This window comes from Silurus aristotelis (assembly GCF_946808225.1).
Source record: "Silurus aristotelis genome assembly, chromosome: 7".
Classification (NCBI taxonomy): domain Eukaryota; kingdom Metazoa; phylum Chordata; class Actinopteri; order Siluriformes; family Siluridae; genus Silurus; species Silurus aristotelis.
In genome coordinates this window covers 24,165,558-24,193,543 of record NC_139580.1, presented here as the reverse complement: position 1 = coordinate 24,193,543, position 27,986 = coordinate 24,165,558, and the positions used below count along the sequence as shown (strand labels likewise).

The 27,986-nt window shown below is 38.7% G+C and overlaps 2 protein-coding genes across 3 annotated transcripts; one reads left to right on the top strand and one right to left on the bottom strand.

The window, feature by feature from the left end:
- On the top strand, positions 1-11,580 carry lipcb (lipase, hepatic b). The gene is made up of 9 exons (XM_083546373.1): positions 1-248; positions 531-721; positions 932-1,111; positions 2,215-2,332; positions 3,547-3,780; positions 3,852-4,097; positions 5,051-5,165; positions 10,683-10,892; positions 11,153-11,580. The coding sequence occupies exons 1-9, from the start codon at positions 113-115 to the stop codon at positions 11,337-11,339; spliced, it is 1,617 nt and encodes a 538-aa protein (XP_083402499.1). The 5' UTR covers positions 1-112; the 3' UTR covers positions 11,340-11,580.
- On the bottom strand, positions 11,440-27,973 carry adam10b (ADAM metallopeptidase domain 10b). Of its 2 annotated transcripts, XR_014534290.1 has the most exons (17): positions 27,787-27,973; positions 23,316-23,466; positions 22,950-23,068; positions 22,613-22,768; positions 22,421-22,521; positions 21,331-21,489; positions 20,125-20,217; positions 19,796-19,979; positions 19,215-19,378; positions 18,658-18,841; positions 17,499-17,649; positions 17,135-17,318; positions 16,652-16,760; positions 16,127-16,347; positions 15,761-15,887; positions 13,556-14,893; positions 11,440-13,417 (listed from the first exon to the last, which is right to left on the bottom strand). XR_014534290.1 is itself a non-coding variant. In XM_083546284.1 (16 exons), exons 1-16 carry the CDS (start codon positions 27,851-27,853, stop codon positions 14,673-14,675), a joined length of 2,391 nt encoding a protein of 796 aa, XP_083402410.1. In that variant the 5' UTR covers positions 27,854-27,973; the 3' UTR covers positions 11,440-14,672. The 2 variants fall into 2 exon arrangements, 1 of the variants encoding a protein (XP_083402410.1); XM_083546284.1 differs by having other exon boundaries at positions 11,440-14,893.
- Between the last annotated feature and the right edge of the window lie 13 nt (positions 27,974-27,986).

Genomic DNA, 27,986 nt, shown 5'->3' with positions numbered 1-27,986 from the left:
ATGTCAGTCTCTCTCTCTATCTCTCTCTCGCTCGCTCTCTCTCTCCCTCTTTCTTGTCAGTAGACTCAACTTCCTTCTCTGTATCTCTCCACTAGTCAAGACAGGTCTATGGATGTTTGTACATCCCTCGCTTCTCGGTAATAACGTTGACATTGGAGTTACTGGAGCAATGATGAAGGCTATTACTACAATCTCGTTTTTCCTCTTAATCCATATTGAGGCAGTGAAATCCAAAGGAAACTCTACAGGTATGCAACATTTTTTGCTTTCCTTCCCAGACCAGTTCTTTTGTATCTATATTATAGTGTAGGAATACGAGCAGATGTTTCTGATTACAAAAGGAAACCGAAAGGCCTTTTTTTGCCAGGACATGCTGCCTGCTTTTTTTTCTTTTTAATTACATGTTAGATTATATGGTTTTTGAACATATACTGTGGAGAAACTGTAGGCTAGAGTAAAGAGGAAATTATATGGGGTAAAAAGTCTGATTGAAGGTTCTGGAAAAGGCTATATTTGGCTTTATTCTTTAGATCATGTTGGGGAACTTGAGATGGATAATGAAGTGAAGGTGCCACCGATGGTCAATTCGACTTTTCACATGCATTTACAAGGCAGCCTGTTAGAAGATACCTGTGTTATCAAACCATTTCAATCAGACACCCTGGACACGTGCAGCTACAACACAAGCAGCCCTCTAATCATCATTATTCATGGCTGGACGGTAAGGACAAGTTTAAACCTTTTCTTCTGCTTGACCAGAAAAATAAAATGTTTCCTTAATTTTTTAGATATATTTGATGCCATGAAAGCAATGTATTGCTATTGAAAGGTGGGCTGATTAGACATACAAGAATATGCAATACCTACAGCCTCTCATTAATCGTATTGTGTGCTCCATTGACCCGTGGTGACCTCTACTCCCACTGTGTAGATGAGTGGAAAAATGGAGGAATGGATATTTAGTCTTGCCTCAGCCCTTAAAACCAGGCTAGAGCAGGTGAACATTGTGATCATTGACTGGAGACCTCTAGCTTTCCAGCCATACCCAACTGCAGCTAAGAATGCCAGGCAGGTGGGCTTGGATGTGGCAAATCTCCTGAAGTGGCTTGAGGTAAGAAACCCAAACTCTCAATGAATCACAATATCATAATCAAGTCAATGAAAATTGCATTGAAGAAGATTTTAAATCATACATTTACAGTGTAACCCAAGATGCTTATAATGAAACAAAGTGATTCAGTGATTCCTGATTTGTGTTGATGCCATATTATTCCTGTAAGATGTTGTATGCCAACTTATAATTTGAGGGAATTTAAGGGAGGAGAAAAACAGCAACCTCAAACACTATAATGCATTAAGTATTGGGACACGTGACCATCACACCAATATGTGGTATTTCCTTGAACCATTGAAACAAAGATGGAATCATACCATTGAATAGAATGCCTGTCTTCAGCATTGCAATTTCCCTTGCCCGGATTTAACGAGCCCAGACCTGTTCCAGCATGACCCTTGCACAATAAGAGTTTTATAAAGAATCGGTTTGCCAATTAATATAATGATTAGGTTTCAAAATGAGCTTCTTAAGAGGAAAAGGTTCCTTTTGTCACTTTTAATTTCACAATTTGTCTGAATCAGTCTGAGAAATACAATGTAGAACTTGCAGAGAGTACAGAAATCAGACTTGATGTTCCAGATCGCGGTGATGGCAGATTTACGGCAGAGACTCGGCTTGGCTTAGAATGTAGTGATTAAATGATTGTAAGCACGATGGCTTTAGATTGTGGTATAAGCATGAAAGCCAAAGCTTTAAAACCTTATTTGTTTAATGGGAAGTGCACTGTATATACTGTACATGCATATGAAAGAGCCAAATGTTCATTGTTGAAAACAGAGTGGAAATGAATGCAAAAGTAATTTAGAATTAAATGAGAATTTGTATAATAGTACAAACATGCTTTCATTAGTAGGGGTAGGTGCAGACTTTAACATTAATCAGGATTTAATCTTAAACAAGTACAAAGTACAAAGCATTAAAAGAACAAATGTATCCGGTCATACATGAAGTACTTTGGTGTTGTATATTCAGTAATCATAGAGTCTGTAGCAGCCATCTGCTGCCCATGTTGGCGCATATGAAAAACCTACACACACTTTTGCCAAAACGAATGCTTTAACATGAAGTAATAAGCAAAAGTACCATTCTCTCAACAGGAAACCACTCAGCTCTCCATGGATAAGGTGCACCTGATTGGCTACAGTTTAGGAGCACATGTGGCTGGATTTGCAGGAAGCCATTTTACAAAAGCCAAAAAGCTGGGCCGCATAACAGGTAGCTAACAGGTACCTTTCTTTTTAAGGTACACAAAATTCAGATCAGAAAAAAAATATAAAAACCAAGGAATCTTTAAAAACCAAACACAAATCAGTGTAGGCAAAGGAACTAAGATGTCAATGAGGAGGAATTCTGGTTTCCACATGGAAACTCTACCAAATCCAGACAAGTCTGCAGACCACATGGTGGTAAGCTGTGCATAAGACATGGCAAGCAAACAATTTCCTGTATATTCTTACACCAGAAGATTTGCTCCACAAATGAAAGCTTTTGCACAATGGTCAAGCATTACAACAGATTTTTTTATTTATTTAATTACTTCCTTAAATTGTCTTGCAGTTGAGAGGGAAAAAAATGTATAGTTCCAGATGCTCCTCTTAAAACATTCTTCAACATTGTGAAAGTCAACAATGGTTGTAATGAAATCGGACACCCCCCACTTTCCCACACAGTTCTTCTTTACAAAGGAGGCACCAGAATGGTTTCTTTGGGAACGTAATATATTCATTTTAAAGCAAAAACTATTTAAAGCTGGATGATGGACATCGCAAATTATATGTAGTCTTTTTTTGTGCGTGCGTATAAGTAAAATGACATCTAAGCAAATTAATCTCTTAATAATATAATATGCAATATATAATATAATATTTTATATATCACATAGATAGATAGATAGATAGATAGATAGATAGATAGATAGATAGATAGATAGATAGATAGATAGATAGATAGATAGATAGATAGATAGATAGATAGATAGATATTTTTTTACATTTAATTATAGAAAAACTAAAAAAAAAATTATATCTTATAAAAGGAAATACTGGAGAAATCTGATTATATTTAAAATAATTTCATTTGCTTAGATGACTTCCACTGTATGCTAATTGATGAAAGGTTTCCATTTAATTAGATTTTCATGCAACAAAGATCAGTTTGAAACATTTTAATGATCATGTATTTTCTCGACTGCTCAGAGAATTAAACATTCAGCAAAGACATCATGTTCTCACCAGCAATTTCTATCAAAAGAGAAGTAACAAATATCACCCCAAGCATGGGTTCAGGAGAAAAAAACGACACCTGTTATGCAAATTCAAATGTTATTTATAAAAGCAAATACTGCATAAAGCTCAATTCGAGTTCAAATACTAAAACTGGAATAACTGTGACCTGGTAAAACACTATAATATGCATCTCATCCTTGGCAGGGTTGGATCCTGCAGGTCCCAATTTTGAGGGCGTTCCTGCTTCGGACAGGCTGTCTCCTGATGACGGCAAGTTCGTAGATGTTATCCACACCTTTGCTAAATCCAGCATCGGGCTGGCGGTGGGAATCAAGCAAACTGTTGGACACGTCGACTTCTACCCAAACGGAGGCTACTTTCAGCCTGGCTGTCACATGTCAGACATATACAACAATGTTTACAAATACGGCCTGGAAGGTAGAGCGAATCCATATGCACTTGACAGATTAAACAACGTGACGTATTTTACTGATATTATCGCCTCTTAGGTGTCCCAAAGACTATCAAATGTGCTCACCAGCGAGCCGTCCACCTCTTCATTGACTCCCTGTTGAACACCGACCAACAGATGACGGCTTACCGTTGTCGGACTGACCATGCGTTTGACCAAGGCCTGTGTTTAGACTGCAAAAAGAATCGCTGTAATACTCTGGGCTATGGGGCGAGAAAAGTATACAATGGAGATTACAGCAAAGGCCTCTACCTGAAGACTGGTACCCAAACACCATTTAAAGGTCAGTGTATTAACTCAATATAATTTATGCCCTCGATTTTTTTGGTGAAATTCCTGCTGTCAATAATTTTGTCCTGTAAGGAATGAATTTGTAATAGCAAAAAGAATGAGAAAAATAGCTGCATCTCAACACTTAATCTCAAGTAGCTTGTGTATGTGTATGTTTTACTTGGAAAAATCCATGTGTTTTACCTTTAAAGTAGTTATCTTAACTATAATGGGAGCTCCTGAGTAGGGGAGGTGGTAGCTCAGTAGTTAAGGCTTTGGGTTATAGGCTGATAGGAAGGTCAGGGGTTCAAGCCCCAGTATTGCCAAAGCTGCCACCCTCATGGCCCCTGAGCAAGGCCCATATCCCTCAGTGCTCCAGCGGCATTGCATCATGGCTGACCTTGCACTCTGACCCAGTTCCTAACATCGCTGGTAAATGCAGAAAAATAATTTCACTGTGAGGAACATGTGGCAAGTATAAAGCACCTTACTTTTCTTTCTAAGGTTCGTTTATTTAAAGCTACACCACATTTATGTTACAAACAGATATATACAAAAAAATGCCCCTTTGACATGTACTCATGATGGTACCACCCAAGTGGCTGCTTTTCTTTAGAGCATACTGCATCTGTGGTGCACATGTAATAAGACATTGTAACGTTACACTGTAATTACCATTGAGAATTTTAACACGTTTCCCTGCAACGAGAAAAGGACACGAAAATCCTGTTAACTTCAAACACGCTTTTTTTGGAGGATTTCTTAAAGCTGTAGCTGAAACTTTTGTAAAACACCTACTTTTAAAGCACATCTTTAAAAATTCTTCATCTTATAGTATCAGTAAATCTAAAGCTTTTAGTCGTAATTGACAATTGGTGGTATTTAAAATTTTATAAAACTGGTTTGTAACCAAAGTCTTCCCCACGATTTCTGCATTTGTGACACGTTTTTTTTTTATTCCCACAGTGTATCACTACCAGATTAAGGTCATGGTGTTGAACCTGATCGAGCAGGACAAAGCTTCTATCTCCATTGCTCTTAGCGGAAGTGAAGGAGAGAGCCCGCATATTCCTATTACTCTGTAAGTACATTTGTAATAGGTTAGGTAATAGGTTAGGTAATAATGTAGGTATTTATTGATTCAACGACTCATTTAAGGTATTGTATGTATCACGTCCGGTATGATCTTCCAGTCAGACCAACACCTACTGTATCTCGATTATTACTACACTTGAATGAGTCATTGCTGGAGTTCTGGAGGCGGCCTGCAGTCCCAATACATGCTCCACTGCTTTTTACCTAATACAGCACACATCCAACTCATTCATGCTGAGCACTCATTACAAATCACTTCCACTGATAAATACTGTGGTACGTGTCCTTACTGGCTTGCACATAAATGGCCATGTGTACAGTATATGCGGCCCGATTCTTCTTCTTCTTCTTCTTCTTCTTTCAGCTGCTCCCATTAGGGGTCGCCACAGCGGATCATCCGTCTCCATACCACCCTGTCCTCTACATCTGCCTCTTTCACACCAACTACCTGCATGTCTTCCCTCACCACATCCATGAACCTCCTCCTTGGCCTTCCTCTTTTCCACCTACCTGGTGGCTCCATCTTCAGCATTTTTCTACCAATATAATTCATGTCCCTTCTCTGCACATGTCTAAACCATCTCAATCTCGCCTCCCTCACCTTGTCACCAAAACATCCTACATGTGCTGTCCCTCTAATAAACTCATTTCTAATCTTGTCCATCCTCGTCACTCCCAACGAAAACCTTAACATCTTCAGCTCTGCTACCTCCAGCTCCACCTCCTGTCTTTTACTCAATGCCACTGTCTCTAATCCATACAACATCGCAGGTCTCACCACAGTGTGAGACAGTATAAACTTTCCCTTTCATTCTTGCAGATACCCTACTATCACAAATCACTCCTGTCACTCTTCTCCACCCACTCCACACTGCCTGCACTCTTTTCTTTACTTCTCTAACACACTCTCCATTACTTTGCACTGTTGACCAGGTACCTGAACTCCTCCACCTTCTCCACCTCTTCTCCCTGCAACCGCATCACTCCACTGCCCTCCCTCTCATTCACACACATGTACTCTGTCTTACTCCTACTGACTTTCATTCCCCTTCTCTCCAGCGCATATCTCCACCTCTCCAGGCTCTTCTCAACCTGCTCTCTACTCTCACCACAAATCACAATATCATCTGCAAACATCATAGTCCAGGGAGACTCCTGTCTGACTTCGTCCATCAACCTGTCCATCACCACTGCAAACAGGAAAGGGCTCAGGGCCGATCCTTGATGCAGTCCAACCTTCACCCTGAACCAGTCTGTCGTACCTACTGCACACTTTACTGCCGTCACACTGTCCTCATACATGTCCTGCACCACCCTCACATACTTCTCTGACACACCTGACTTCCTCATACAATACCACAACTCCTCTCTCGGCACCCTGTCGTACGCTTTCTCTAAATCCACAAATACACAATGCAGCTCCTTCTGTCCTTCTCTATACTTCTCCATCAACATCCTCAAAGCAAATAAGGCATCTGTGGTGCTCTTCCTCGGCATGAAACCATACTGTTGCTCACTAATGGTCACCTCTTCTCTCAGCCTGGCTTCCACTACTCTTTCCCATAACTTCATGGTGTGACTGATCAACTTAATTCCCCTGTAGTTACTGCAGGTCTGCACATCTCCCCTATGTTTAAAGATCGGTACCAGCACACTCCTTCTCCATTCCTCAGGCATCCCCTCCCCTTCCAGAATCCTGTTAAACAATTTGGTTAAAAACTCCACTGCCATCTCTCCTAAACATCTCCATGCTTCTACCGGTATGTCATCTGGTCCAACCGACTTTCCATTCTTCATCCTCTTAATCGCTGCTCTCACTTCCTCCTTACTAATCCTATCTACATTCTGCTTCACCAACTCCACATCCTCCAACCTTCTCTCTCTCTCTGATTTTCCTCATTCATCAGCTGCTCAAAATACTCCCTCCATCTTCTCAACACACTCTCCTCATTAGTCAACACATTTCCCTCTCCATCCTTTATTGCTCTAACTTGCAGTACATCCTTCCCAGCTCGGTCCCTCTGCCTGGCCAATCGGTATAAATCCTTTTCTCCTTCCTTAGTGTCCAACCTCTTATACAGCTCCTCATATGCCTTTTCCTTGGCTTTCGCCACATCCCTTTTTACCTGCTGCCGCATCTCCTTGTACTCCTGCCTACTTTTCTCATTACTCAGTCGATCCCACTTCTGTTTTGCCAACCTCTTTCCCCTAATGCTCTCCTGCACTTCCTCATTCCACCACCACGTCTCCTTGTCTTGCTTTCTATTTCCAGATGTCACACCAAGTACTTTTCTAGCTGCCCCCTCATCACTCCTGCAGTAGTTGCCCAATCATCCGGCACCTCCTCACCACCACCAAGCCCCTGTCTGACCTCTTCCCTGAACCTCACACTACACTCTTCCTCCTTCAGTTTCCACCATCTTATTCTTCTTTCAATCCTTACTTTCCTCCTCTTCTTCTTCGCCTCCAAAACCATCCTACAGACCACCATCCGATGCTGTCTAGCTACACTGTCCCCCGCCAACACCTTACAGTCTCCAATCTCCTTCAGGTTGCATCTCCTACACAGAACATAATCCACCTGTGTGCACCTTCCTCCACTCTTATACGTCACCTTATGATCATCCTTCTTCTTAAAATACGTGTTCACCACTGCCATTTCCATCCTTTTAGCAAAATCTACCACCATCTGCCCTTCCACATTCCTCTCCTTAAAACCATACCTACCCATCACCTCCTCATCACCTCTGTTCCCTTCACCTACATGCCCATTAAAGTCTGCCCCAATCACCAATCGTTCTTTCCTAGGTACACCAACTACCACTTCATCTAATTCACTCCAGAATCTTTCCTTCTCCTCCATCTCACAGCCAACTTGTGGAGCATAGGCACTGATGACATTTATCATCATCCCTTCAACCTCCACCTTCACGATCATCACCCTATCAGAAACTCTCTTCACCTCCACTACACTCTTACTGTACTCTTCCTTCAGAATCACCCCTACACCATTTCTCTTTCCATCCACACCATGATAAAACAGTTTAAACCCACCTCCAATGTTCCTGGCCTTACTCCCTTTCCACTTGGTCTCCTGAACACACAGCATATCTACCTTTCTCCTCTCCATCATATCAGCTACCTCTCTCCCTTACCCGTCATAGTACCAACATTTAAAGTACCAACCCGAACCTCTACTCTCCTACACTGCTCCTTTTCCTGCCGTCTCTGTAGACAGCTTCCTCCTCTCCTTCTCCTCCTTCGGCCAACAGTAGCCCAATTTCCACCGGTACCCTGTCGGCTAATGATACCTGTGGCGGTCGTTGTTAACCCGGGCCTCGACCGATCCGGTATGAAATTCTCATTTGTGATCCGCATATTTGATTTGGCACATGTTGTACGCTGGATGCCCTTCCTAACGCAACCCTCCCCATTTACCCGGGCTTGGGACCGGCACTAAGAGTGCACTGGCTTGTGCCCCCCTAATGGCTGGGTTATATGCGGCCCGATTAATGCACCAAATTATTCAGGTTTGAATTCATATAGTATATGCATTTAAACGAGTAATAACAAGGTTATGGCCACTGATCAGCCATAACATTATGACCACCTGCCCAGTGGTGAATATTAACGAAGTAAATGCAATTCGTTACTGTACTTGAAAGGTTTTTCGCGTACATGTACTTTACAGAAGTATTTCCGTTTGGGGAGACTTTTACTTTAACTTCACTACATTTCAAAGTCAAATATCACACTTTTTACTCAACTACAGTTAGGAAAATCGGTTGTTCCTTTTTAATTATGAGTGGATAAAAACTTAACTGGTCAAGCACACAGCAAGCCACCTATCAGGTTTGAGCACATGCTCCGTTTTGATTGCCGCTTCCCAGTGGCGGATTTACGCAGAGGCGACATGGTCAGACGTGCAAACCATAAGGTCTAAAACTTCAGTAGCACGACAACGTAGGGGAAACGTGCAAAAGATAAAGGTGTATATGCAGCTCTATCACTCATCTGCTTATGAGGATAGTATAAGCGAATGCATTTATTGAAACTGGCTAATAAATGCGTTTCGCATGCCTGCTATATGCTTTTACACATAGAGCAACAATATTTATTTTAGCTGCATAACATTTTTATAGTTTGTAGATTTTAATAATGTGTGTAGCAATAAAACAATTACAGCCTCACTAGTCTGGTTGGATTGTCGTTAAACAGCACTTATTGATTTTGTTACCTTTAACTAAAGGTTTTCTGTGATTGTACTGAAAAGGTAAGATTTCAGTAAGGGTGAAACTCTATTGAAGCTAATTTAAAAGACATTTTATATGTATATAAAATGTATGTATGGATGTATGTTTGATAAATTGTGCACATGTATTTAATTGTGCAATAAGTGCATTTAGGGTGATATTTATACATAAAATGGAGCTCTCAGAAATGTCTCCAAATTTGTGGACTCCTCTGAATGTGTCTTACTCATCCAGCGATGATAGCTGAAGCAGAGAGGAGCGTTTCAAGGTTATAAATGGGGGGAAATTGGGTCATGACATGGTTCACCCTGAACTTCATTCAAGCGAGAACTGCCATCACCAATACAGTTCAGCATTAGTTCAGCATCATGCAGGAAATTCTGGGAGGAATAAATGATGAAAGAAATTCCTGACTCTAAATTGCCTATGCACCTGTGGCCTTATTTGCACGATTTTTTTAAGCTGTTGAAAAGAAGATTTTGGTCTCATGATAATTAATTTTATATCAATCAGTGTTCGACTCATTCATATAATTCTATTGGTAGATTGGTGTGTTGAGTTTCACATAAACTGATTTGATTAAGCAAAAGTGTGATAAAAATAATAATATGAACATTATATCCATAATAAATCCTAGTACTTTGGATACTTAAGTACATTTGAGGGCAAATACTTTTGTACTTCTTTTCAAAGTGAAAGTTTTACGGAAGTAATATTTTACAGAGCACATCTCTACATTTACTCAAATACATGCTTTGCCACTGCATCTGCCTAACATTGTGTTGGTCCCACTTTTGCTGCCAAACCAGTCCTGACCCGTCGAGCATTAACAGCATCAAGTTCTTCAGCAATTGAAGCTACAGGAGCTCGTCTGTTGGATCGGACCTCACGGACCAGCCTTTGCTCCCCTTGTGCATCACTAAACCTCGGCCGCCCATGACCCTGTTACTGGTTCACCACTGTTCTGTTCTTGGACCACTTTTGATAGATACTGACCACTGCAGACCAGGAAACCCCACAAGAGCTGCAGTCTATCCCTCAAAATGTGTCTCTTGTTAAACTCACTCATATCCTTACACTTGCCCATTTTTCCTGCTTCTGACACATCAACTTTGAGGACAAAATGTTCACTTGCTGCCTAATAATACCCCACCCACTAAAAGGTGCTATGATGAAGAGATTATTAGTGTTATTCACTTCACCTGCCATAATGTTATGCCGGTTACACAGTATATTACGTTTTCTCCCAGGTCCCTGGAGCATCCTGAAAACAAGACGTATTCCACTCTGCTTGCAGTGGGCTTGTGGCTGGGTGAGCTGCAAGCGGTGCATCTACGCATGACAGGAGTGGAGGACTGGAGCAACTGGTGGAGACGAATCATGAACCGCAATGGAGACTCGAACGACACAGAGCTCATTGTGGCCAAAATCCGACTCAAATGCGGCGAGAGCCAAAAGAAGTGAGTGAAAAGTGGTTGAATTATATATAAAAAATATTTCATGACTAGTTCCCTTGCTCCATCTAGTGGTATTTTATGCTCACTGCAATAACAAAACTCTAAGCACTGACTTGAAGGGAAGAAAAAATGTTAATACTGATATGCACTTATTGCTTATGTTTTATATATATATATATATATATATATATATATATATATATATATATATATATATATATATATATATATATATATATATATACATTTTTATTCTATTTCAGGACATGGTTTTGTGATCAAACAGCAGCTGTAACACACCTTAAACCTGCAAAAGAACACAAGTTTGTTCGTTGTCAACATTCTAAAAAGAAGAAAAGAAGCAGCAGAAATCTTCAAGACAACATCCATAGTCAAGGATTTCCCATATCGCCACGTCAGACTAAAACAGAGGAATCGGAAACAGGTTGAAGAAGAAAAAAAAAAAAAAAAAAAAAAAAAAAAAAAAAAAAAAAAAAAGTCTACGTCTAAAACATTTGGTTCAAAAGAAATATCTGGATGTTACATGTTATCATTTCGATTGACCATTTTTATTAATGCATTTCAAGTACTCAAAATTACATCTCTTTGCACAATACGTTTTGAAATGTTAAGTAAAAATGTTCAAAGTGAACAAAAATGTAGGTACTGTATAAAACACAGTTAACATTAACAGACAGTAGTTTTTTTTTTGTTTTGTTTTGTTTTGTTTGTTTGCTTCTAACTGTTGTGATCGTTCTGCCTATACCACCTACAATAATTTTTGACTCAATTCAGACAATTTCAGTGCACTTTTTTTTTTTCTATAAAGAATCACCAAAACTACACAAAATAAAAACCAGTAAAAGAAAAATGTCAGATACAGGCAGATATTCCTCCTCTATCCATTTCACACCACATGAGAAACAGACAAATAAAGAAAAAAGAAAAAAATGATGCAATTCGTTGTATTTAAATATTCCGATTGCTGCCATAAAGAAAGAATAGTTTTCTAATATCCATAATATCCTATTCTGACAAATGTAGTGGAAATCAAAGAGAAAAGAAAAAAAGGTTTTGAGAATCAAGAGAAATTATCACTATGTGGTCACATTTTAAGTTAAAAAAGGAAGGAAAAATAGACAGACAAGTATCAAAATCTCATATTTATCTTCAAATTTAAAAGAAATGCTCCAGGAACTGTACATAGTATACAACAGTTTACAATGTTGTGCACGAAGCAGCTTTCCTAATGGCATCTGAGCTGCTCCGTGACCCTTTTAAGACAGAGATCTCACATCAGTGGCTCTCACAAAATGCAGCCCAGTCACTCCATGTAGCACAATTTATGTTTAATGCATTTAAAAAGACAGAAAAAGCACAATTGGGCCACAGGTTGAGATGTGAACCTCTGTGTACCTATAAAATCCTTACTGATGGAAGCAAACACAATGACTAACCAAAAAGAAAACAAAAACAACTCAAACGATTCTGTTTGGGTGAAACTCTCATTGTGAAAGTGAGAGGTGACCTGAGGTCAAACATTACCGTCCTTGCGATCAGTCTTTGAAACTCCCATCGTTGCGGCCCGGTTTTCCGTGTTACAGAAACGCGATACGCCGTTTACGTGCGTGTCGGTTTTGTGTTGGCGGAAATGGTGAAACATAAGGCCTTGACATCTCACCTCACCATCGAACTCGCGTTTCAGAAATCAATCGTTTTGTTTATTTTTAATGTGAAATGCTACTGTAAACTTAAGAGATTTTTTTTAAAAGAGACGTTAAGTAAATGGAAAATGTTTGCTTCATGAATTTAAAATGGTCTTTATCTCGTTACACGACCTGCCGTTAAAAGTACATCAAAAATAAACCAATTATGGCAGGGCAAACATTTTCCACCAAGAATGAGATAAAACAAACAAAAAAAAAAACCCACCCTTACAATTCAAGTAAATTGTGCTATGAATATCAGTGTTAGCTATAAATATTTGAACAGCGCTTACATCATATTGTTAAACATTTGGACTCATAGATTAATGCGGAAATAATACGGCCATGTACCGCGTTCAGGCAATTAATGGGAATGTTTTAAACCTTTAAACTTCTTTAGTAATCCTACGAATTCAATTGTAATATTAAGAGTGTATTTGATTACATTCGGCATGTCAAATGTACCACGGTCTACGCGAGGCTAAAGTTAATTAAGAGATCAACATGACTACTTGTAGCTGCTGGTAATTTCATAAAGACACCGGCTGAATCCACAGAGGTCTGACACGTGTCTTCATCAGCGAAAGGTTGACCACCTGTAAATGCGATTGCGCTTTCGAATTGAACGAACGAATCGCGGTCCCCTTACGTGTAAACTGTAAACAGATAATCAAATCCCGAACACGTACCTTTCGTGTTATTGTACACGTTTAGCCTAGCTGGACTGAGGTCTCTCCTAGAGTGCTTGCAGCATGCACGATCGTTACACGTATTCACTAGCTGTGCAGATTAATCTTCCCGGATTATGACACCGTGTGACATCTGAGGTGACGAGAGAATAGTGGAAACATGAGAATAACATTTCTTCAGAGTTTCGTAAAAAGGATATGTGTTCCGCTCCACTGAATCAATGGGTATAAAAAAAAAAAAGTGGAACAATCAGATCAACATCATGTATACCTGCTCTTATCCTCCTGCAAATGGCAAATCCCTTCATCCTCAATCATGTGTACAGTCCCGTTATTTCTGTCCAAGTCCTGAGAAATATTGATCAAAGCGACAACTTATTTCTGTTCTGAGCAGTAGAAGAAATATTTCTCACATATAATACAAATCTCTTTTCTCTATACAGTTGTAATCTGTACAACGGTGCAGTATGCATTTGCTGCATGGAGAAAAATAACAGCATTGATCGTTTGCTTGATCAGAAGAATAAATAGATGCTTTCATCTCGAACCATGGTGTCGCAGGGTCTGAGAGAGGAACACAACTGAAATGACAGCGGATGCTTAATCTACACCTGGTCTCTTAAACCTTGGTACTCTTTCAATTTAACAGCTGTAAAGGGAATCCGAAAAGAGGGAGGAAAAAAAGAAAAAGAAAAAAGGAAATATATATATAGTCTTGATTTTTGTCTGCTGTTTATGGTATTTTTTTCTCTCAAGGGAACGAAGCAAATGTTCGAGATGTTTCTCATTGACTTCCTGTGCTGAGATTTGACAAAGAGAGAGACCCGAATGTCCACGCGGTTTGAGCTCACTTCTGAAAAAGAGGAGCAGAGATGTTCTTCGCTATGTTCGAGTGGCTCAGTATAAAGACTGGAATGAACGGAAGCATAATGGACTAGCCCAGATATCCTCTATGGAGAACTGGGCGTATTATTGTAAACAAATCCTGCTTTTGGGTATGACTTTTGACAAAGGCTGCCTTGTGTTGCCACATACTGCACATTTTTTTTTATAGTGTGTAGCTGTTAAAATCGGTCCTGGTTGATGCAGTGAGAAAAAAACGGGGAGGGTATTTCATATGCTGGTCCGGTTGGACTCTTTGGAGTAATGCCTTGCTCTACAGTCACATGTAAGTCCTGATTGAACTGAACTGGTGTTGTAGAACAGCACATGGTGAAGAATTCTCGACAAAACTGGAACATATTTCGTGTTTTCCAGGCAGGCTGAGATTAGAATTCTCAGCGTCGGGCTGTGAAGCAGTGTAGTGTAGTGACTGTAGTGACCGTTATCCCAATGTAGGCAGGCACTGGCAGGGTGTGGTAGTGGTGCTATGGGAACAATCGGCGAGCTCAGCGTCTCATCTGGCCCATCTGGTAATTCTCACGCTGCTGGCGGTGGTGGCGTGGGGGCTGAGGCTGACGCTGGGAAGGACGCTGGTTCTGATGGCCATGCGCATGAGGGTGCTGGTTCTGGTTGTGGTGGTGGTGGTGATGATGCTGATGCTGCTGCTGCTGCTGCTGCTGTTGTTGTTGTTGGCTAGCATGTTGGGCTCGTCTTCTTTTCAGAGTGCCTGCGGATCGAGCACACAAACAGCTAGTATTAAAATTTCAGATTCAAGCAAAGAGTTGAAATTTGAATTTTTTGGGGGAATAGGAAGTTTTTCTGTAGACCCCTCTAACTATAAAATGATTTTCCAGGCCCCTTCAGAACAGATTTATTTTATGAACCTAATCCATTTGAATAATTGGGTCATAGTTTCAATGTACACGGTAATATTTTACAAAGATATATATATATATATATATATATATATATATATATATATATATATATATATATATATATATATATATATACACATACACAGTACAGACCAAAAGTTTGGACACACCTTCTCATTTAAAGAGTTTTCTTTATTTTCATGACTATGAAAATTATAGATTCACACTGAAGGCATCAAAACTATGAATTAACACATGTGGAATTATATACATAACAAAAACGTGTGAAACAACTGAAAATATGTCATATTGTAGGTTCTTTAAAGTAGCTACCCTTTGCTTAGATTACTGCTTTGCACACTGTTGGCATTCTCTTGATGCCTACTTTGAAGAACCTACAATATGACATATTTTCAGTTCATTTTTTTTAATGTATATAATTCCACGTGTTAATTCATAGTTTTGATGCCTTCAGTGTGAATCTACAATTTTCATAGTCATGAAAATAAAGAAAACTCTTTGAATGAGCAGGTGTGTCCAAACTTTTGGTCTGTACTGTATATATAAACTTTTGGGCTGTACTGTATATATATATATATATATATATATATATATTATTTCACAGTTTATTAGTACAAATAATTTTTTTTTAAATAATTAATCATCTAAAATCACACAAAGACTCAAGAGAGTAAATGCATCTTGGTATAAATGACCTGGTAGAGGTTTAGGTGGTGGTAGTTTGGGGTTACTACTGGGGGTATGCACACTGCAAATCTTGATGAATCCAGCCATGAGCATGATCAAGGCGATACCCATCAGAAGCACTGCCCACCAGTAAATCTGAGGATAATCCAAATAAACAGATTAATGCAAAGCCATAAATAAAACATGGACATTCTTTTATCATTTCATACTCTATATATATATATATATGTTATAGCTTATAACACTGCCTCACCATCATTATTTGTTAGTTAAAACTGAAACAGTTAAACAGAGGCATTATTATTATTATTATTATTATTATACTGTATATAATGCTAGGTCTTTTTGTTGCTTTTTTAAAGAAAGACACTTGCCACTATCCACTCAGCAATGTTCTCATAGAGCTCGGGATTGAAGATGGCTTTTTTCAGTCTGGCCAATGGCCCATCAGCATCTACCAGCCTGCACTTCTTGAAAACGTCACAGTATCCTTTAAAGTCGTTGCAGGGAGAACCAGCCTGCAGCGTTGTCACCTTCCTATTGAAGAACTGGGCCAGGCGCTCAGAGCCCGTACTGCTGCATGTGCTGGGGTTCACTGTAGGAGGAAGCGAGAACATGGAGCAATTCCCAGGATGATGGCACTGCATTATCTATTCGCAAGCATGCCGTCACATGACTACCACCGAGATATGTTAGAACATTGTGTGGGTGTGTAGTAATTAATATGGAAGAAACCCACTGCAGAGACCAAAAAAAGGAGATTTAACACCAATGGTGCATCGCATTGCCAGGCAGTGACAAGTTACTTACTCTTAAACTAGAGTGTGAAATAATACAGGATCAAACGGCCTGAAAAAGGTTTCTTTAAAAAAATAATAATAAACCCTGGGTGTACTGACTTTTTTCCATGCAGCAAACGTGGCAGAGCTCAGTCTCATTCTTGCCATCCCCACTAGCACAGGTACACACTTCCAGGCCATATTTCTCACAGATCGAGCCAGAACAGCCCTGAGGAAAAAAAAGAAAGGTTTGGAATTAGTTCTATTTCAAACTAAAATCATATTTTCACCTAAAATTCCTTATAATTAGTTTTGGGGGGTGAACGATATATATTGTTTACGATGATATCGTAATTTTATATTTAAAAAAAACCAATGTAAATATCTATTTAAACTTATTGGAAAAGATTAATCTCAGTCACAGCTGTGAACTGACCACCACACAGGTGGTTATTGTACCAGCAAAAAAAAAACACTTTTTGAAAAATTATAAAAAATATCAAGATATAATTTTTTTGTCAATATCGCACAGCCCTAATTAGCGTTCAACTTTGTAATCTACAACCCGTTAACACTGTCACATGCCGAATAGCATGTCATTACCCCGTTAAGGCAGACTTGAGTTTCATTATGGCAGGCGGTAAAGTTGGCTTTGGGCTCAGAGGTGGGGCACTGGGCGGATGCTCCATTACACATGCCCTGATGGGCGCACTCGGACTCATCGCGACACTTCTCGTTCCGGGTCTTGTACGTGCACTCAAACGTGCAGCATGGACCTTGGCTGGGACTGGAGACACCACATGGGGTTCAGAGGAGAGTTTTGGATTGATACATTGCATATATACAAACACACTAATCTAAATCATGTTCATTTTTGTAGTACATCATGCAGAAGGGTAGCATTAAATGACGTGTGACATCTGTGTGTCATTCTTAATCTTAAAGAAAGCACAAAAACACAGTGTACCTGCAGACTTTATTAGGTTTGAGTTTACACTTCTTGTTGTCTGGCTGGTTAGCGTCATAGCAGCAAAGATCTTTGCACTGGTCGCTGTACCCACAGTCACACTCCTCTCCGGGTTCGACCAGGCCGTTACCACAGATTGGTTGGCCAGACTCTGTTGTAGTACACAAACAGACAAGAACAAATATACACACACACAATCTGTTCAGTCAAATACACCTGCACTTTGAGCCTTGAATGCTCGACACTTTAAAACCTTCCTGGAGAAGTTGTAAATTTGACATAACTCTCAAATATATAAATGGCACCAAGTAAAAATAAGAAATGCAAAAAAATCAAAAATAATTGAAATGTCGAATTTAAAACTTTAAGACCATTAAGAATGAAACACTTAAACATCCTCTCTTTCTCTTTCTCTTTCTCTCTCTCTCTTTCTATTTCTCTTTCAATTGACAGCTGGGGATGGTTCCACATCTACAGCCTAAACATCCATAAAGCTGCTGTGCAAATCAAGCACTTAGAGGACTGATTCAGACTGTAATTAATATCAACAGTCTACTACAGTGGCTCAGGACCACAGGTTGCATGAATAGATCTGCATGTAGAGTCTGGTTCCTCTTAAATGTTTCTTCCTCATACCATCTCAGGGAGTTTTTTCTTCCCACAGTAGCCACTGGCTCGTTTATCAGGAATAAATAATTATAAGGAACTACCTAATATTATTACCGCTTATCTGTGTAAAGCTGCTTTGAGACAATGTCCGTTGTAAAAAAAAAAAAAAAAAAACACAACAACTACATCACAACAGCATAAAACAAACACAATTATATTGTTAGCAACTAACCTTAATCAAGCCCTGAATAGCATTTCACTGAGCATTAGAAGTAGCATTACATGGACATCGGAAAAATTAAGACCCGTTTAAAATGATTTAAGACCCAAAACAGCTCATTTAAGGCCTAATTTTAAAATTGTTGACTTTTTAAGACTCCACAAAAACCGACATGATCCTGAACTGAAGATGGATGAGATCTTTATATAATTAGTGATGCTATCATACTGATTTACTGTAGCATTATTGAACTCTGCATACCATTAAAATGACATACAGTACAATGTGGCAATGTGTGAAAGGTGTAAACACAGTAAGTTCAGGACCTACCCACAAAGCAGTTGCCTCTTTTCTTCTCCAGCACCTGGCTGATGTTGCGAATACTGCACACCGAGAACTTGTTGTTGTTGAGCTTGTCTCCTGACGTGGCTCTGGCATACATTATGTAGTTGCCTTTCTCCTTCTTATCCTGGCTCTTCGACTCGCCTGGAGTGCATTCGGAGCCCGAATCGTGCTAAAAATATGAAAATCAGTAAGACCTTTGATGTACACATAAAGTTCCCAAATTGCAAAGATTACATACAACTACCAGGATAATAAAATAATAACATTATTTTAGGTAAAAATGTATATATTGTGTTGTCAGCAAATGCGGCATCAAATGGCAACCTTCAAAAAACTTCAGCAATCAGTTGATTTGGATGGTAAACAAACCTCGATTAAACCACATAACTAAACGAGGTATTACACCTGCTGTTGTGTACAATTTCGCGCTAACCTTAATACTTCTTTACGAGTGAAATTGACGCAGCTTCAAAGATGAAAAGCCTTTTTTTTCCCTCATTCTGGTTTGATTGATCTAAATCTCAGATGCGGTCCAAACTTACTGGAGATCCAAAGTTGTGTCCCACTTCATGGGCGAAGGTGATATGGGAGACCTTTGGAGGCACGTGTGATGCATAGTTCTGCACCGTTATAATCCCAGTGTTCAGTGACTTCCTCTTTCCATCGGAATACAGCTTGCTCTTTTCACAGATACCACCAGAGCTCCCTGAGAGAACAACCGTCAGAATACTCGTCAAAGGTCATGCAATACAGCTGGCTTTTTAAAGATTTTTAATTCACACTAACACGTGCGCACACACTTTATAAAGTGGAGATCGCTTGTTAACACATTCTGAAGGATTCACAAAATAGTAAGAAATTCCTAGACTGCTTTACTCTAATAAGATTATCATCATACATAATTAAAATCCATGTCCATTTATTATATTTCTTTCTGAATATATTTTTTACTTACCAACTAACCAAAAACCAAAAGAAAAATTAAGATGTAATATGCTTGTGTATTTATAAAAAACATCGCATCTCTCTTTTTTTTTTTTACGCAACGCCACTATACTGCTGCCAGTAATAGATTCCAAACTTCTGAATGATATTTATATATACAATTTAGAAAGATTTGTACCTGAGGGTGCTCCCACCCAAGCAAGTCCCAACACACCATCGTCAAAATCTCGGTCAGTGAAGACATATGCTAGACAATAATCGTCATGGTTTTGCTCAGAGTTCAGCTCCAGAAATTTCTCCACACCAATGTTTGCAAAACGGAATGGGTTTGACCTGTCTCGCTCGTCATTAGTTGTGTTGATCTAGGGGGGGAAAAAAAACAACAACAACAAAAACAAAAAAAAACACCCATAATGTTGACATAAGAACAATGTGGAGTTGTGCTAATTGCGCTAGTTGTGCTAATTATATTTTGGCAAACAATAATAAACACATGAACTCACTCACCCTAATTCTCTTGACCATGAAACTGATGTTGCGTATACCCAGAAAATCTGTACCCTGGTAGATTGCATCAATCGCCTTAACGTGGCTGGAAATCTGAGAAAATTATTTGCGAACGACAAAAAAAAACATTACATTTCTTTTATTTTACACACAAATGCACAACCAAAGATTCAGGTGCTTCTTCAAGCCTTTGTACTCTAACAGACAGTGGAGTTGTAAGACACTGTACTTAAGCAAAACAATGTGATTAAAGTGAAAGTGGGTCCAGATAAATCAGAGAGAATTTCCACAGGCAACTCTGTGGAAAGCATCCAAGATTGAACCTGATGCAACCAGGTAGCCATCAAAGTGAGATGGAAAGGGATGTACATTTGTTGCGTCGTGATTGGGTAGAGATCAGACATGTAATCACAGGCTGGCCAACAATTAGATACAGTAATAAACAGATATCGATTGTGCCAGGACACAGTGCAAAATATTCCTTAAAATTAACGTGAACCGAGAAAGCAAGATGCACAAATTTCTTAACCAGTTTGGTCTTGGTCCAATTGCTATATTCAAGCTAACTTTCTCCACCACATGGGAGGGTGGAGAAAAATGTGCTTCCTCAAAAACACAAAGCCAACCTCTTCATCTTTTACAACTGCTGCTCGTGCAATGGATAGGGAGCATTACACACTCAGAGGAAGTACTGTTCCGCTCTGCCTACATCTGCACTAAATGACAGAGGGGCCCATTCTTTGCACCCTTCCATGGCCTGTTTTGCTCTCCTGACAACCCGACCACAAATAGCAATGGCATGGTGAGGATTTGAACTTCTGATCCCCTTAGATGTGAAGTGAATGTTTTACTGTTGTGACCTTCTGGAGTCCCCAAAGTGAAGCTAATCTTTGGACGTTAGCAAAAAGTCTCTAGCAAATGCTCATAAAAGTAGCGACCACCAGTAGTGATCTTCATGGTGTAATGTACTTGCTTGCTCTGCCTACACAGAAACTCTGTGGGTGTTGGAGTAGAAGATGGCAGTCCTTTATCTGGGCTGAGATGAAACTGTGTGGATGGATAAATGATCCCAGTGGTGATGAGTGTCGAAAGGAACAAATACGTTAAATACATGCATCCGTGGCCATCTGTGAGATTGTCTTGAGACGTACAACTGGAACTATTTATTTAACACTAATGCCTTACAACACAAAACATTGTTATTACCTGAGCAATGACAGCCTCTCTTGTTTTGTAGTGTTTGAAGAAGAGGTGGTCAGTCTGGATGAACAGCTGGCAAGTATTCTTTTCTATCTGTGCCATTCGTTTTTTTCTTTGCAACACATGATCATCAGGTGACTCTTTCTCTGATCCAACTTCTGCATTCTGTAAGGAAAAGAAATAAAAACTTCATACATTGGCTAGGATCATTTTAATTACTAAACCAAACAATGCAAAAATGCCTAAATAACTGCATAGAGGCCATAAATAACACACACACACACACACACACACACACACACACACACACACACACACACACACACACACACACACACACACACACACACACACACACACACACACACACAACCGTTATAAGAAAATTAGAAAAGAAAAGAGAAAACAGGAGGGTTTTTTTAATGTTATTGAGCGCTAGTCTTAACCGGGGGGGGTTGCAAAGGGGCAGAAGGAACTTACCAGGAATAAATAGGAATTTATGGGAATCAATGGAACTTAACTAGAAATTTGGGGAAAATCTATATAAACTGTATCATATAAAAACAAACCTTTTGTTTGATCATAAGCTGACATGCATGCAAACGAATAAATTTTATAATAAAAATTTAATTAAAATCAAAACACATTTCTGACTTTGATTTAATTGTAAGTAGAACAATTATAGATATTTCTCGATATAGCTTTCACAAGAAATTTACACGAATACTCGCCGAGATGGACATTTTTTGACAAGCAGGATTTAAAAAATGATCTGTGTTATATTATGGAATAATGCACAGTGAATGTAGGGGGTGTGGCCTCAGTAGCCCTGCAGTAAGTGTGCTGTGTGCATGTGATTGATGAAAGTGCAGGTTAGAAATTCAACTTAAATTGCATTAAATCTGCATGATTTTTTTTCTAATACATTCAAAGTTCCCGGATATTAGCTAACCTGCAATTTTGTAAATTCACTGTTTCTGGCCATTAATTCCAATGGAAATGTACTTATATTGAAAATTTTCAACCCTAGTTCTTAACATTAATAAAAAGCAAATTGCACAAACGTTTAATGTCAATAAAAAAGAGCATGACTGACCTTGACAGGCTCTTCCACAGCAGACATCTGATATTTCTTCATCCTCTGAAACACTGAGTGGTCTGCACAGCCACCCTGAGGCCCGTATTTATGAGGATAGTCTTAAAAAATTCAATACCATTTGAGAAATGTATCATAAAAGCCATTCAGACTTGTTTTAAACTTAGTCATAAACAATCAAATAATTCTCACCAATATCATCTTCGTGGTAGATGACCGAGTGAAACGGCATATTGTCCCCCAAATAGCGCTCGGCAGGCTCCACATAATAGGTACCTTGATTTGTGTTTATAAAGCCCTCAAATTTACCATCAATGACAGAGCCGTGAGTTACACTGCCCTGCTCACCTGAAGGTGAGAGGAGATTAACACACTGTCAGATTGGAATCTATGTGGACTATCAGGAAAAATTAAAGCATCTTGTCAGAAATCGAAACAATCTGCTCCTAATGTCTTCAAATTCTAACAACCAACGTTCACTACAACACATACTTTAACATAGAAAAGGACAGCCTGTGATGTCGTTTACCATAGAGCTCCCCAGTATAGATATGTGAAGTGTCATAGTCAATTTCTTCTCCAGACACGTCCAGTTTAAAATCCTCGGAGAAGAGTCTCGTGTCCCTTCTCATCCTTAGGTGAAAATGCCTGCAATTAAAATCCCAATGGACATACATAAGAGCACTATTCCCTTAGCATAATAATCTGAAACAAAATGCTTACAAATTTTTTAAAATACCCGAATTCCACAAATTACATCTTCGCATAATGATACTAGCGTCATGAGTTAATGTAAATGTAATTTTGGAGGTAATCGTTACAGTATCCGTGTTGTTTAGTGACAACTTTGCCTGCGTCACTTCCAAGCTTGTGGAACAGAAAAAGGAAAACAAACCTTCCATGTGAGTGGAACTCCATGTGAAGGAAGTGGTCCTCGTGCGAGATTGCTCGCTTGGCTCTCTGATGTCTGCTGTGCACCAAGTCTGTGTCGTAGGACAGTCCCTCATAGTGGCGAATGTACTTGTTCAGAGGGTTGCCATAGTATCCTGTGTAAGGCACAATGCACAATGGGATGTCAGCATTTGCCACTTAGCACGTAGCAAATATCATCGCACAAAGTTTTGTACAAAAAATGAATGCTCTTTTCCTAATGAGGTATATAACCGATAGCGAGACGGTGACTACGGAGAGGATGATTTAGATAAAAGGAAACTTAAAATTAATCGAGACAACAATCGGAAATGAAAACTTATAGCTTGGAATTGTTTATAAATCAGCTTTTGAGGTCTATTCTCATAATTCAATATGTCGGTGCAATGAAATCCAAATCGAATCACACTGTACTGCAGCATATACAGTATATTCAAAAACCTATTCAATGCCTCGTGAATAGAAATTGTGTAGTGCAGGAGGATGTTTTCGCTCTGACTTCAAATACTGGTCTCTACAAGGCTTTCTAAATAAAAATGACCGCAGGTTTACAGTAAACAATACTCCCTGCGAACAGTATATGTTGCGTGTGTTCAGTGCTATATTTAAATTGAATGAGATGAGTAAAGGAAAAAGGTTATTTGGTACAGTGAGGCAAATCTAGAGCTTAGTGTGGGGGTGGGGGAAAACAACATATGACGACAAACCCAATGACTTTGATCAACTGTGACATATATCGCAATTAAAAGAAATGCTCTCAGACATCACCGGCCTTTTCTAGATCCTATATTTTATATATATAAAATCCTATATTCCTTTACTCTATAAATCACATTTACAGTTGGTCCGTGTATGATGTCAGTCCATGTCAATGCATGCAAGTGTTGCTGCAGTTCTCAGATTACACACATATACACAACATCTATCTCGTTTGTCTTTATGTACACAGAGAACAACGTGCCTCACACACACACACACACACACACACACACACACACACACACACACACACACACACACACACCAAACACAGTAACACACTAAATCTACTGCACTATTGCTAAACCAAGGGCGACACTTTGTACAAGCAGCTTACAAGTCAGGTGTGTGTTTATAGGTCTCTGCTAGGCATGTGCCTGGATTAACATTTTAATTCAATTATTAGCACGAGGTTGCGAGATATAATGCCACCGACTGCGTATCTGTCATGTAAGACTATTGGCTGTACATTTGTTTGACTCTTTTATTGTTTCCCTCGCAGGTGCGGTGAAAGGCATGTCCAACCTCGTAACACAAACCCAAAATTATCCATCAACCTCTGAGGAAACAACAGAGACATCTTTATGATGAGTGCATGCCTCAGTGGTCTGCAGATGAACCCACACCCTTGTCTGCTTCCTAATGTAAAAACCCAGCCAAACCTCAGTTACACAGGAACGTATCAGCCCATGACGGCGGCGTAAGATAACAGACGCTATGGGTTATCGAATTTTTTATAAAAAAAAAAAAAAATAAATAAAAAACGCCAGATTCTCCGCTGCCAGGAAGAAAATGCTCAACATACAATCACACACACACACACACACACACACACACACACACTTCATACAAATATAAATCGCATATTTTGATTAGATTCAGTGTCAGGTTGTAACAGACTCCATGTACTGTAGTCTGGATTACATAAAATGATAACACAAAAAAAAATACTACAATAATACTACAATAATTTACCTTTAAATGCATCTGCTCAATTTATGAGTTCCCTCTGCATTATTGGAAATATTTATACTTACATTTATGTCACATTATAAATAAAAAAAATTAAATAAATAAAAAACAATTGGTCATAAAGACAAATTATTGGTCAGGAATTTAAGTCCTAAAAAAATAATAAAAACAGATATAGTAGTTTCTATTATATAGCTTTTATTTTTTAGTTGCTTTAAGGTGTTTACATCATTCATACACGACATTTATGCTTCTTACAGAAATAAATAGTAGCACTCAATGTGAAGAAGCTAAAAAACTTTATGATGAACTCCAAGAAAAATGCACTTCATCATGATTTTGGAAGTCTTCTTTGCGTCTAAGAAGACTTATGAAGTGAATTTTCTGTTTCTGGCTTTTCCCCCTATAAACAGTTCACTTCAGCAAAACAAATCAAGTAAATATTGGCGTTGGAGGTCTCATGAGTGCTTCGTTTAATTCTTTTTCCTTTTTCTAAACAATCATTTGTTGTTAAGACCCTTAAAAGTGGCGTATTTCCCATTTTTCAGCCCTGCATCCTTCTCACTGCAAATATTATTATTGTTTAACTCCCTGATCATGCTAAAGACAAAATCAACTGACTTAAAGATCATAGTTTAAGTCAGACACAGCAGCTTCTGTCTTTGAGAGAAAGCAAAGACTATCAAATCAAATATTATCAACAAGTATAACTGTGCAAAATTTATAACACAGATGGCGCATGGATGTCAAAATTCGCTGAGGCACAGCATCTGAACACTGATATGTGAAGGAAAAAAAAAAAAACTTCGACTCCACTGCATGTTTTCGCTCATCTAGCGTGCCACAGAAGGTGAGATTTATATCTGCTTGAAACAGAAAGGAAATGGCCGTGCTTTATTTAGCTTCAAATCAAAATATCTGTCTAAGAAAACCTAAATGTGTGCTATAATTATTGACTATATCTTAAATCTTGAACAGCCTAAGAGACAAAACTATATTAAAAAAAAAAAAAAACATATTAAACTGTCTGCAAACAGGATTAATGAAACGAAACATGAATTTCTAAATTTAAAAAAATGATCCCAGTTGTCAATTATAAAAACCTTTTTTAACCCATTTTGAACTAAATGTAAAAAGGGTAACAAATGTGAATTTCTACAGCAAAATAATAAAAAAAAAGAGAAAAAAGGAAATTAGTTGTCAATTATACAATATATAAAAATTCAATTCAATTCTGAACTAAATGTAAAAATGGCTTAGAAACCAAATGTGAATTTCTACAGCAAAAATTATTATCTTCCTTGTAAATTTTACAATTTGAAAAAAATAAATAAATAAATAAATTGTGAACTAAATGTGAAAATGTTTAAGGACCGAAAGTGAATTTCTACAGCAAAAATAAAGTGATCTTAGTTTTCCGATTATTCAATAATATTAAAAATATTTATACAAATCAATTTGGAACTGAATGTAAAAAGGTTAATAAAATTAACCAATAATTTCTACATCAAAAAAAAAAGATCTTAGTTGTCAATTAAACAATATATTTTTTAAAAAATTTTGAACTGAAAGTAAAAAAGGTTTAAGGAAACCAATGTGAATTTCTACAGCATAGAAAACTGATCAGTTGTCAACCATAACAATATTTCAGAAAAATCTATTTGACTTCATGTAAAAAGGTTAAGAAAATATTTAGATTTCTGTAATCAAGCCCATTTATTATTGAACAGAGAAAAGATGAGCAGTGGTTATGATTTTTTTTCCACCTCTCAAATGCTATTACTGAAACCACATCGGCGAATTAATCCATTTCACCCTTATACGACTTGACGGGTCGTTTTTTTGTTTTGTTTTTTACATTTTAAAACGACATACACCCTGGAAATGTTCATAAAAAAAAAACAACAACAACAATGCAACACAAACCCCGGCCTTCACAACACTGCTGCCCAAACACACAATAAAACCCGGGGACGCTGATAGGTGTAGCTTGAAGCAAAAAATAATAAATAAAACCACCATAAATCGACTGTGAAATAATACAGAACAAACCTTGGATGTCTAAAAACGATTTGTACATTCGAAAAGGTTTGATTATTGGATGACACGAATTCAGGATTATGTAGTATTTTCGTCTACGGTGTCAAACTGGACTGAAAAAATCCGAATGTATATATTCAATACAGCTCTCCATCAGGGACAATGCGCGTCTTATATATTTAACCCGAACTATATAAAAATGAATAATACAATAGTTGAGACAAGCATTGATATTTCATGTTATTTCTGCGTTTGTTTAGCACTAACAAGGCGTTAAGAGAGACGGCTCTAGCGGCCGGGCTTGTCATGGAATCGCAGCCGGCTGCCTCCTGTGTTTCCATCTTGGACAATGCTAGTTCCCTCTCTCGGCTAATAATGCGCCTCAGTGATGTACCGTTAGCTCGTAAATCAGAAAGGCAAGACGCTCCTGGTACATCAACAGTCCGCTTTTTTATCACGTTCAAACGCGGGGGTTTCTTCCACAGAACGACTGAAAACGGCAAAATCGCCTGTGTTTTTTTTTTCCGCTCAGCATCTTGGCCGTTAGCGCGGCTAGCCGTTTCATCCCCCCAGTTTCCCCTCTCCCCCCTTTTCCCCTCTCCCCTCTCCTCTGTGCTAAATAATACACCGGTTCGTTTTGAGATGACGGCGCTGTTCACACTCACCTTGACTGGATTTAAGGGCGCACAATAGGCAAAGCAGTTTAATCACAGTCATACCGCGTAAGTTCATGGTTAGTGCATTGAGACAGAAAGCGCTTTATTGTCCCGGTTGAACGTGAGACCGTCCCCTGTGTTTACAGCTCTCCCTCTTTCTCCTCAACACGCTCGCCGTCAACGTCATGACGTCAAACGCAAGAGGATTC